Source organism: Anneissia japonica, unplaced genomic scaffold (assembly GCF_011630105.1).
Source record: "Anneissia japonica isolate Jap-2015-1 unplaced genomic scaffold, ASM1163010v1 scaffold287778_len1315358_cov176, whole genome shotgun sequence".
In the NCBI taxonomy this organism is placed as follows: domain Eukaryota; kingdom Metazoa; phylum Echinodermata; class Crinoidea; order Comatulida; family Comatulidae; genus Anneissia; species Anneissia japonica.
In genome coordinates, this window is record NW_022702824.1 from 645,300 (window position 1) to 658,252 (window position 12,953).

At 34.0% G+C, this 12,953-nt stretch overlaps 1 protein-coding gene across 1 annotated transcript in view; it reads left to right on the forward strand.

Moving 5' to 3' along the window:
• LOC117104058 (transient receptor potential cation channel subfamily M member-like 2) overlaps positions 1-12,953 on the forward strand; it is a 26,271-nt gene that overhangs the window by 4,452 nt on the left and 8,866 nt on the right. The window contains exon 2 of the mRNA XM_033244714.1: positions 8,496-8,578. Coding sequence (XP_033100605.1) covers positions 8,496-8,578 — 83 coding nt within the window. The remainder of the gene's footprint in view (positions 1-8,495; positions 8,579-12,953) is intronic.

A 12,953-nucleotide genomic window follows, 5' to 3' on the forward strand; every position in this document is an offset into this window, starting at 1 on the left:
ATATATATATATATATATATATATAGATTAAAAGGCAAAATACTGAAAAACAACACTGCTGTGGGAAACAATGATAAGCAACAGCTAAAAAGTAAACGTAAGTAAACAGCCAGAAATAGAACCAGGGCTTTCGGACAACACTAGTCCTTCCTCAGTGGCGAGTGAGTGAGGGTTGAAAAAGCCAGATAGTATAAAGTGAGAATTTCACGCAAGCATGATTAGAAACTATAGGCTAGGTGGGATTAGAATAAACAGCCTAAACAAGTAAACAGGAAGGCCAAAACTAAACTTTAGAGGCATACTTCTCGACTTCCACTTTGTTCGGAAATCTGTGGCGCGTTCAAGGGGGCGGGGGGGGGGGGGGGGAGGCTAAATTGTTCAATTTTTTTTATTTAATGGAGATATAAGGGAAATTATATTCACATTTTAAGTCTGAGAATGTAAATTCCGGCCATCTAGAGGTGCCATAATCACAAATTTTCTTACCCCAACCATGGTGGGACTGAGGTGGTATAGATTCTTCATCTGCTGAAGTACCCAGTGGCAGATTCAAGGGGACCCAGCAGGCCTGCCCCTACCTCCCTAAATTGTTCAATAAAAAATGGAGATATAACAATAATTATATTCAAATTTTATGCCTGGAAGTGCAATTTCCGGCCATGTAGAGGTGCCATAATTGAAAGTACCCTCCCTAGGCCATTTTATTTCGAATTCCTGGATCGGCCACTAAATTACAAATATGAAATCAAATTACAGTAGCTTGATGCCTATAAAATAACTTATAAAATTCACCAAACTTCGTAAAATATCCGTAGCTTCTAGGGGGCTTCTGGACCCGAACCGGGGGCACCCAGCATATGCTCGCTTCGCTCGCATACTGGACCTTATGAAATCCCCCCCCCCCGACCACTTTCAAAAACGTTCCGCCGCCGTTGATTCCTAAAGCCCAGCCGTCTCAAACGAAATCTCTATCATGAATCTCTTCTCCCTAACTGTACTCCACTTACGTACTTTTAATTTGCATATCTTGCCCAAAACAACAGTTACATTGGTGGGCCTATCAAATTGGTTAAACTAGGGTTGGGATGGCCCACTTCCTATCTGAGTTCCCCATGGCCCCGGAGAAAATCCCAAATTCCGTCATCCCAGACGGATTTGTCCCTCAAAAAAGATAACGAAATTACAACAATGAATTTAACACCACGATATAAGAGATATGATAAATCATTTTTAAAATTAATCCTACCTGGGGTGGGAGGGGGGCTACTTTGGCCCTTTGATTCATGGAAAAAGAATACGTAAGCAACTACTTAATTTTTGTATGCATGTATACACACATAAAATAAGAATGAGAAAAATTTACCTGACCGTTTTCAAGAGGGGGAGGGCTCCCGACCCCCTTTTATTTTTGGGGCTTATCGATTCATGGAAAAAAAGAATATGTATGCAACGTATGTATACCGGTACATGGTACATACATAATAGGCCAATTTACTGTAATAAGAATAAGAAAAATTTACCTGACTGTTTTCAAGGGGGAAACCTTGAATTTTGAAGGATTTGAAAGTCATTAAAAGACACCTCAAGAGCCGGGAAAGCTCATTTCTCACCATCTAGAAATCAAAATTTTCAGATCCCCTTTCTTTATGGGATTTATCGATCCATGGAAAAAGAATACGTAAGCAACTACTTAATTTTTTGTATGTATGTATACACACATAAAATATGAATGAGAAAAATTTACCTGACCGTTTTCAAGAGTGGAAAACCTTTAATTTTGAAGAACTTAAAAGTCTAAAAGACATTGCAGAAGTGTGGAAAGCGCATTTCCCGTCATCTAGAAATCGAAATTTTCCCGGGGGTAACCCTACCCCTTTCTCTTTGGGGTTCATCGATCCATGAATATTGTTTTCAATTGAAGAAAACCTTGAATTTTGAGGAACTTAAAAGTCATTAAAAGACTCTAAAGTTCGGGAAAGCTCATTTCCCGCCATCTATGAATCAAAATTTTCCCGGGGGACGACCACTCTCCCCCACCCCCGAACCCATTGCTTTTTGGGTTTTTTTGCAAAAATTCTAGATCCCCACCCCCTAAATGTGCACCTATTTAATTAAATTCGGGGTTTTTGTTTCATTTCGGGGCATTCAGAGGTAGAAAATACTGAAAATGTTCTCACGTCACCGCCAACTATAGTGGCTGTGCTGTGTACTTTTACTTAATCAGCACCCCTTCCTTAAATTCTGGATGCGCCACTGATGAAATCAAAATAAACATGCCAGATTCTTTTCAATATCGCCAGATACAAGTCCCGTAAAATTTAGTGTGTGAATATAATTTGGTTTTTCCATTCTGTTTTGTCTTCTTTATTGAGTTAGAAATGTCTGTTCCTATGTTACTCAAAAAAATCGCTAAATAAAATGTTTGTAAGTGAACATATTTATTAAAAGATGTTTGGCTGCCATGTTTATCGGATATATATGTATATTACATTATCATGGTCATACATATGTCCATTTAATTTTATTAGCTAAGTAGGCTTATATAAAACTGACAAAACATTGATTGTTCAATGGTTTATCCAATGAATAGATACACCAATTAAAAAAATATCAAAGTTGCCTTTTCTTTTGGTCATAAGAAGTAGAAATACTTATTATGGTCATCTAAAAATTCCAAAAAAAAAAAAAAAAATCGAAAGATTTATTGTCAAAATAGTATTTAAAAAATCAGAGACCACTGCTCCTCTAACCCATCGGTGGTGCAATTCTTAGTTGACATGCAGTCAATTTGCGTCAAGGGCCCCGACTGTACCTGAGCCGCTCACAACCTATTAACGCCACTGAATGAAACTATGCTTCATATTTTTTTTGGATTAATTAATGAACTTTTAATAAAATAGGATTTAACGCAACTTGCGTTGCTGAAAGCGTTTCAGACTAGTCACAACAACGAGCGATGCAATTTGCACAGAAACTCAACCAGTCCCGGTAAGTTGAGGCCATTTAAGTTCAAGCCGTCGATCGTGATAATACATAACACAGTTATAGTTAACGTAGACAGGCTTACTTCTCAAAGTATGCAGTTTCAGGCCCGTAGCCAGGAGGAAGGGGGTTTATGGTTCAGGCGAACCCTCCCCCCCCTGTTTTCTAGCGAACCCCTCGAATTTTTGAATGAGTCCCAATCAAAATTTAGCACCTAATTCATTATGTTGTCACCCGTTTTTAAATTGTAGCCTGCGATACAAGCCTACATTCATAGAATATCTCAGCTTCAGAAGTTCGGAGATTTAAATTGAACGCAACTACGGCAAACCACGACGTTACGATAGCTCACATAAGGATTGCAAACAAACATCGATAAAAACTCACTGTCACTAAAATAATTCGCGGAAGAGAAGTATTAAAAATATCGGTAGGCCTACTATTAATATGGGACTAATCAGATCGGCAATAGATTTTATGTGCATTATTTATCTACAATTCTTATCTACAGTATTATATTCACTAGAGAATATTTACACTCACAATTAAAAAAATTTTTTTTTCCAACAACGACATCTAAATAGCTGTGGGAAAAACAAATTATTAGCCTGCTGCTCTCTACTTGAATAGTGATCGTAACTGAACAATAATGATGCAGCAATACGCTTGGTCAACTTGTAAAAATTTAGAGCATTCTGTTGTTTGCCCATAAAACAAATTTTGGAGTATACAGTACGATTTCAAAACATTGTCATCGTAAAGAAACAGCTATAATATTGAAAACAAACAACTTGAAACAGAGTCGGTGTACTGATTTAAATAAATATTTACAATAGATTTTAATGGTCAACTTGTCAACCAATTTTTACATACATTTGTGAGTGACGGTGTTTAATAGACATGCAAAACTAACATTAGCGGTTAGCTGTATAATAGGCCTATCTGTGAATATCATTTTATACTGATTCATTCATATGCTTGGTCATCTTGTAACAATTTAGAATTCAACAGCTTTTAATAATAGGGTCCGTATCTCTACACTTCTAGACGCAGTATCAAATAATAGTTGCCATAGACCCGGTTTCATACACACTCGCTTTTAAAAGTAAATTTCAAAGGAAACAGTTTTCCCAATTTTTCTTATTGTTAAATAATCCTATGCAATACTGTAGGCCCCTGGTATAAAATTGAGAGATCAATTAGACACTCTGTAAAGATCGATTATGCCCTTTTATATAATATTGTAGGCCTAGGCCTAATGTGTGTGAAGTACTGACTTATACAGCTTAAGGCCTACAGTACAAAACATTACAGTATATAATTCATTGAAAAAACTTTATAATGAAGGACTTTTAAATGAAGTTTATGTATATATACTAACATTTTGCGAATCTTGGGTTTTTGTAGACTCAATCTTGAATTTTGATTTTCCCTAGTGGTCACGCTGCATTTAGAGACAGAATTATACCCCGACGACATCAAACTAGTGTAGGCCTAGGATTAATTATTATTAATCAGTATGTATTAGGTTAAAGTCTTAAAACAATAATTTGGTTTTTTTTTTAAAGGGTGGGGGGGGAGCCGTTATGCGAATTACGTATGACCCCGGCGGGGTCAAGGGGGCGAATCCCCCTGTGAAGTAACGCACTCTGAACGTTCTTAGGACTGTTTGAGAGGATAAAGTGAAATTGCAATATGGTTGGGGCTGAGGTAAGAAAATTTATGATTAGGGCATCTCTAGATGGCCGGAAATTACACTCTCGCACTTCAATTTAAATATATATTTTTTTTCCCTTAAAAAAATGAAGGGGGGGGGGGGGCTTGAATCCTCTGCTCAAAACATTCTTTATCCAGAATAGTCATAATCACGAAAAATGGACATGAAAAACCAGATCACATCCTAAAAACAAACAGCAGTCACTAAGACATACATCAGGAGCCGACTCGATGGAGTTCAATGTCATACCCAGGGAAGGGCACAGATCTGTTTTGAAAGGTGGAGGGGGAGGGCGTTTTGTAAGTCGACACCCACCCCAGCCCCACAATGGTTGGAGCTGAGGTGAGAAAATTTGAGGAAATAGTACCTCTAGATGGCCAGAAATGACACTTTTAGTAAAATTCATCATCATCACATCACCATTAGTCAAAATGAACCAAGGATTTTTGACAACCATAGAGATCTTATTAATGTGTGTGTATACACCATAGAAAACAAAGCTTGAAAACATTGTCTTTGAGTATGTACTTTACATAGGTCTACTTCAGAAACGTGATTTCACAACCACCTCAGCCCCACCATGGATGGGGCTGAATTGAGAAAATTTGAGGAAATAGTACCTCTCGAGATGGCCGGAAATGACACTTTTATATAATAAAATTCATCATCATCACATTACCATTATAGTAAAAATGAAACGCCAACAAATTTCTCATGATCTTTTATCAGGAATCTACTTAATATCCAGGACAACTTAGGCATAATTATAGCTTACTAAGCTTTAACTATATACACTATAGTATGATCAACAAATCACAACTTTTTTTCGCATTTAGCACAATTTTCTTAACTTTTTATTGCTATTAATATTATTATCAATTATTATTATCGTCATTATCATCATTGTTATTATTATTATTATTACTATTAGTAGTAGTATTATTAAACAAACATTTAAAGAAACTTGCAAAAGGATAAAAACGAAATTGAACCACAGTATCGCATTTCTATCTTAAAAGACATGGCCTGAGATTTATGGATTTAAGATTTTTTTAAATCACGCTTAAGCTTATGTGTTCTATTAGGCCTATGTATAGCGTGTACTGATGCATATTTACATGTTTAGAAGTATTCATTTTAAGTGATCCCAGGAAAGAATTTGTATTGGCTCAAGAATAAGCTTTAAAATGTTAACACTGTGTACAAAGGGGGGGGGGGAGAGCCGCGGCTCCCACGGCACCCCCCTGGATACGTCCCTGGGCCTGTCTAGCAACAGGCTTGGTAAGTAGTGGTAGGTGCCAGTGAAGGATTTTGAGTGGGGGCGCATTTATATCACAATTTTTATATTTATTTCATTTGTTTTAATTGTTGTTGAGATAATTGTAATATGAGTCCTCTGAAAGAAAGTTTAGTTAATTTATATCTTGTGTAAGTCACATCGCAATGGGTAGCTACAAAGACAGCTTACGCACAGAAGCACTAGGATGGAAACTTTCGTGCAATCAATCACTGTCTATCGATATCAGCCAGTATGTGCTGTCAGGCTACCATGCTGGACCACATTGACTACTAACTACCGTATGTGTGCACATCTCCCATTGACGACACCCGTTGAATAGACTCAACACTTTTAATAAAGTACAGTTTTTGTGTAGACGACACCCCAGAAATACTCTCGCCTTCATCAAGTAGGGCCCTTAACGAGTAGGGCCCTCACCCAGTCGGGCCACCACCCGGCCGGAGTCCTACATAGTCTTTCCGTCTTCACCCCCCAAATCACCCTCAAGTAGTTAAAATTCCTTTATTTTGTGAGCTACTTCCCCCTCACCTAACCACTGGTCAGTGAGTGAGGGGTGAAGACTGGTCGACATTTGCGCCCCCTCCACCCCAGCCATAATACTAACCCTAAACCGAATTCAAAATACTATCAGAATTCAATAAATTCTCGTACAACAGTGATCACTCCCTCTTCATTATTACTCCCGCGCTGGAACCTCAATAAAACAGGGGCAGACAGATAAAGCCCCAAACCGGTACTTATTCCTACAGATTAGCCGCTAAATAATAATAGAGAAGGTATAACAATCCAGTCGTCTCAGGCGAAATCTCTATCATGAATCCTCCCTCCCTAACTACTGTACTCCACTTATATAGTTAATTTGCATACCGTATCTTACCCCAAACTACAGGACATCGGAGGGCCAATTCAATTGGTTTAACTAGGTTTGGGCAGATCCACTTCCTATCTGGGTTTAGTTTATTCCCCATGAAGATAACGACCCCGAGGAAAATCCAAAATTCCGTTAAAATACATTTAAAGGAAAATTTGATTTCTCAAACAATACTTCTTATTTTATTTTGCATCTTATTGGCTGCTTAGTAGTTATACGGTCAAAATGCTTCCTCTGTGTAGTGAAGAGATTAAAATCGAGTGATAAGTAGGTCTACAAAATGCACTGAAATTAAATTGGTTCAAATAAGTAAATTAAACTTTAATGAGTAGTCCTTGATAAGACGTGAAACTACATCTGGTCGAATTGTCGGCGATTAAATGTGGTAAAACAAAATAAATAAAACAAATATAACCTAATCTATTCCTTAAATTAAACTTATTCTTTAAACTCCCTCCCCTAGGTAGCCGTAGTCGGTTTAGTCTAGACCAGATGCAATTTATACACAGGACTATTAACTATAGCCTAAACTAACCTTAACAAATAAGAAGAATACAACGAAATATTAATTAATTTGTGATGAAAACCACTACAAGCAAGGGAAGTTTTATTTATCTATTTCAACAGACACGCTATGATTTAGAAATGTGTGTCTTAAGCATTTTCGTAAAACGTGGTATAAAAAGGCATATCTCTTGCTGCTTCAGGAAATGTGTGATGATGAGATGAGCATATAGAGGAGTGTATAGCCTGATGCGTTTTACATAAACATGTTTTAATAACAATAGGGGTTCGTTTAACTTAAGAATTTTGAAATTAAAATATATTTAAAGTTGTTGTGATATGTGTTCCTTTGGAAGTTATAATATATTAAGCCATTATTCACAAATCTTAAATGACCTCACTGGAAATTCAAATCAAATTATCAATTCTGATGAAGAGTTAACTTTCGTTATTTTTTATTTTTATTTTTAAAATTTTTTTTAGCAGTATCCTTTTCTTTTGGGGTATTTCCCAGCTTAGTAGATCATTATGATTGTACTGAAATCTTTACTCTTGTACCTTATTAATTTGATCCAATTGTAATTCTTGAATATTTTCTACATTACATATTGATAAACCCCGTATGAATATTTCATTTCGGTTTTGTATAAACCTATCTCATAAAAAAAATGTATTTCAAATAAGTAAAGTACTATAATAGGAAGGAAAAGGAACACAAGACGCCACTATATTAAAAAACTGATATTATTCCATGCTCATTTATTATTATGAAACAATGTCTGGTAGTGAAGTAATTGTAGAAACCGGAATGACAATTGAGCTATAAAGATATTCATAATGAATCTTCTAGACTAGTGCAATGATTACAGAATGGTAAAACATTGTTTGAGTGGTTTGTAAACAAAGCTAATGTATGAAAATAAACAATTTATGAAAATAAGACATAAGCTAAAGAGGTAATGTTCTTGCTTTTTGCACCAAAAAAGTCCGGCGAAGGTATAATTGACAAGTATACTTTAAACTACAGAACGTATATTCCTACATGATTTTAACTGCTATCAACGAATGATGATATAGATTTGTTTATAACTTAAATCATCATTTTTTTTTATTCCCTCCAGGAAAATCCACAATGGATACCAAAGAACTTATGCCAACGAGAGTGTATCCACTACATAGCACGACCATCCGACAAAAAGGATGAGTAAATATTATATTATTATACTTTACCTATGATTTTAAGTTCAAGGTTAGACCTACTTGTAACACACTGAACTAACAGTTACAAGCAATTATTATGTATCACATAGCCATACAAGTTTACAGCATTTCAACAACTCAATGTTGTTTCATTCACTATAACAGATTGAAATAGTTTCAAGTGGTACTCTATTAACAAAAATTAATTTCATCGCACATATATTCAATTGAGATCTTTTATTCATTTTTTTGTTCTCAAGTCTTGTGTTTTTGTGCTATGTAATTTTTGCGGATATTGGCCCTCGAGGCGCATTTGTATAAATAAATAAAAATAAATAGATGAGTAAAATCAGAAAACAAAAGATTGTAACATAGAGATTGTAAGGTTATTTATTTCTGGTACAGATAAATAATGACACTTGAGGCGCAAAAAGTATAACAATAATGTGTTTAATTATTGTTAGTCATGCTCAGGTCTACGTGTTGAATAATACGTAGTTGCTAAATACGACCACTTCCGCCGAGTGAGGCGTGGCTTCTTATGGTGAAGTCTTCTGAATCTGAATCTGGATATTTAATGACAGACGACCCCAATGGGGTATAGGCGTCAGTGTGCGTCATGCATAATTGTAGTACACCAAAATACCAAACAATAAAACCTATAAAATTCAAAACACATTGCTAAGAACACTTTTGATTAAAATTATCAGGCACTGAACAAAGAAATGACATGTAATAATATTTAAATATAAAATTTAAAGTTAACTTTAAAATATTGCACACACCAAGAAAATTAAAAGACAAATAGGTAACAAAATAGAGAAATATTGAACATTAAAAATACTACAAATTGAAAATTGGAAAATATAAAACATCATTAACTAGAAAAATTAAATTAATTTATTGCACAAGAATTATGTAATTAAAAATTTACCGTTTGAGCAAATTGAAAGAAAATTTAAATTAATATCAAATTTGGAAAATATGCAATCAAGGATAAACAACAAAAAAAAAATAAATCACCCAAAGAAAATTAATAAATAAATATTGCAATTATAAAATTTTCTGGTAGGCCAACTTGTCATCAGAATGAGTGATGTTTTCAAGTAGACGGTATAATTATGCATGGCATCACCATACAAGCCACGCCTCCGCTGAAGTGGTTGTATTTAGCAACTTTAAATGGTTGCTAAAAGAAGGATAAATAATAAGTTGTCCATGTGTGTTTGTGTGTGGTTTTTGTTTTTTTGTTATTTTTTTTAGAGAGAGGTGGGAGTTTTCAGTGCATGTCTTTCAAAATATGATTTTTGTGTAGCCTGTCGCTGTTTGAAATCATTGGCGGATCTGAGGGGTTCAGGTGGTTCTGACCCCTCCCCCTCCCCCTTTATAGAATATTTTTAATAAATTTTTTTTTAAATCAAGAAAATAAATAAATAAATTCTAGACCTACCTTTTCAGGACCCATTAGCGGATTTTTTGTTTGGGGTTCATCGATTTATGGAAAAAAGAATACTTATGCAACTACTATTTTTTTTCTGTGTATACCGGCACACATATAATAGGCCTATTTACTGTAATAAGAATGAGAAAAATTTACTTGACCGTTTACAAAAGGGAGAAATTTTAACTAAAAAGTCATTAAAAACCGTTTAGAATTCGGGAGAACTCATTTCTCGCCATCTAGAAATCAACCTTTTCCCGGGGGAAGACTCCCCATCTCCCGTTCTATTTGGGGTTCATCGATTCATGGAAAAAAAACATATAGCCTATGCAATGACTCAATTTTTTTATGTACTGTATATACACTCATAATCAAGATTTGTACAACTGTTGCTAATAAGAAATTAATTGCTTTATGGTCTTAATGAGTACAATCTCTAATTCCAAGGACAGTGTTACAGTAGATAAAACACCATGAACACAGATTCTGTAAAAGTAGTTTCAGTTTCAAAACATGCTGTGTGGGGCCTGTTACACACCAATGCATGCTACAGCCTCAGAAAGCAACAGTTTCGTCCTGCATCTTATTTATTTTGCTTCATCTTTTTTGGTGAATTTTCTTTAAACTTTTATAATATGGTAGTAATTTGTATTTAATGTAAAATTGCATTGTGAAAAAACCAGTATGGTGATATTGTACTGTATAGCATGGAGGTTTATATTTTCATTTTAATGTACCTCCATAGTTTAAGAACTTAAATTCTTCAGCTTTTCTCAATTTTTTTTTTGTCAGCTTTTCCATATGAAATCATGTTTGCATACAATAATACAGCAAACTAAGATTTAATGATAGAACTCAACGATACAGAATGAGTTTAAATTAAGTCAAATTGAAAAGCAATTTAATTAATTCTACCAGACATTATTATAACATTTATTAACTCCACCAACGAAGTTGGCAGGAGGTTATGTTTTCGCCTGGTTTTCTTTTTATTTAGCTATTTATGTGTCTGTCGGCATATTTGTTGTGAACAGCCTACAGCCCATATAAGTGGCTAAGATTTGAAAAAAATGAACAAAACCTCATTCCATGATTGTTGCTTATAACCTATATTAGAATAACAATCATTACCGTACTATACTATCCTTTCATAAACTTAGTCAAGTCACTTAATTTTACCATCAGTTGTTTGGGAACTTTACTGTTAATTAATGAGTTACAAATTTGATAAGCAACAGCTAAAATAAAAACAACCAGAGCTTCCTTTCCCAATGAGTTACAAATTTGATAAGCAACAGCTAAAATAAAAACAACCAGAGCTTCCTGTCCCAGTGGCGACTGAGAAAAACTGTTAGATAGTAATTAATTTGTTTAAAAGGCTAAAATATTTTTTGAGTTCAGCTCACAAGCCAAAGATAATATCTGAGCCATGAATCAACTCATTATAATGTTTTTGGTAATTTCAAATTCTACTTTTTATTGTGCTACACAACATTATTGAGCTACTGAAAACACAACATTCTGTAAATTTAAGTAAAGAATACATATCAATATTTTGTTTACACCATATTTGTCGTTGTCACAAGGTAAAGAGAATGTTTAAACAATACGAAATTGCATTCAGTGTAATTAACACACGTCAGTAATGTAAGCATTTAAAAAAAATACATGTACTTTGTACAACGGTAAGTTTATATAATGTTAACATAGTTAAACTATGGATGAATAAGTACTAAACATATTCCTCCATAGTTAAACAAGTTAAGTAACATTCATTTAATGTACTATATTTAATAAATAGGCCTATTATACTACCAACAACCAACATAGACTTTTAAATAAAAGTAGGCGTAACAGTCGTAGAAAAGTATCACTAAAGGGCACTCTGAGCACAAAAGTACTGTAGAGGAGCAGGCGTGGTAATAATAAAATCATCGCATCCTTCTTTTGCTGCTCCTTATCAGACATAATATTTCCGCTTCTTGCCGAAGTATTACTTGATGCGACCAAATATGGGTATATATTGAACGACGAGAAAATAGGTGTGATGTTCAGGTCAAAAGAGAAAGTATGTTAAAAAGAGATTTCCTGTTTTCTTTCCTCTATTTCTTTTGTAAACCCGGATGCACACTTAAAATTACTTTTCTGCAATGTGTTCTTAGGCGTCATCAGTATTTCGAATGCATCAAGAGTCATTGATTTTAAAAATATACACAATTAGAATTTTCATAATTCATAACAATGAATGATTAAAAGGTAAAAGAAAAAATTAGAGAATAGAATAAAAAACATATTTTACTATTAGGTAAATTGCTACATTTCAATTCATTTTAAGTCATTACGTAAAGGCATTATTTTTTTAATTTATTTATTTTGTTTTCTTCCTATTCATTTTCATAACCTTAGTTACATTTTTTAAATCTTTCAACTTCCTTCATCTTTCCATGTTTCCACTTTTTACATAAATTCTCGATATATTTTTAGTTTTGTTCTTGGGTTATTATATTCAATTCAGAAGACAATACATATTTTTTTTTTAATTATGTTTTTTCATCCCATTATTTTTCAGATTCTATCAATTTATTTGCAGTATCTTTGCTATAAACCTTCTGTTTATATTTTCTACAATTTTTCATTTCTGCTTTCCTTTTTTCATACGAATTTTCATTATTCCTATTTTACTTTTTGTTTAATTTTATTTTAGTTTACATTTTTAACCATATACATCTGTATACACATTGCATGTATTCATAATGGTCACTATACACATATCACTTTATGTTCATTACAATAATAAGAGGGAAAATTAAAGAAAAATTAAATGAATTACATTTTTCAATTTACGTTTCTCTGTTTATATTTACCAGTAAATTTTCAATATTTTCCTCCTTTTCCAGGTTGCTAAGATAGAGCCTTGTATCATTTCCCACTTCTTTTT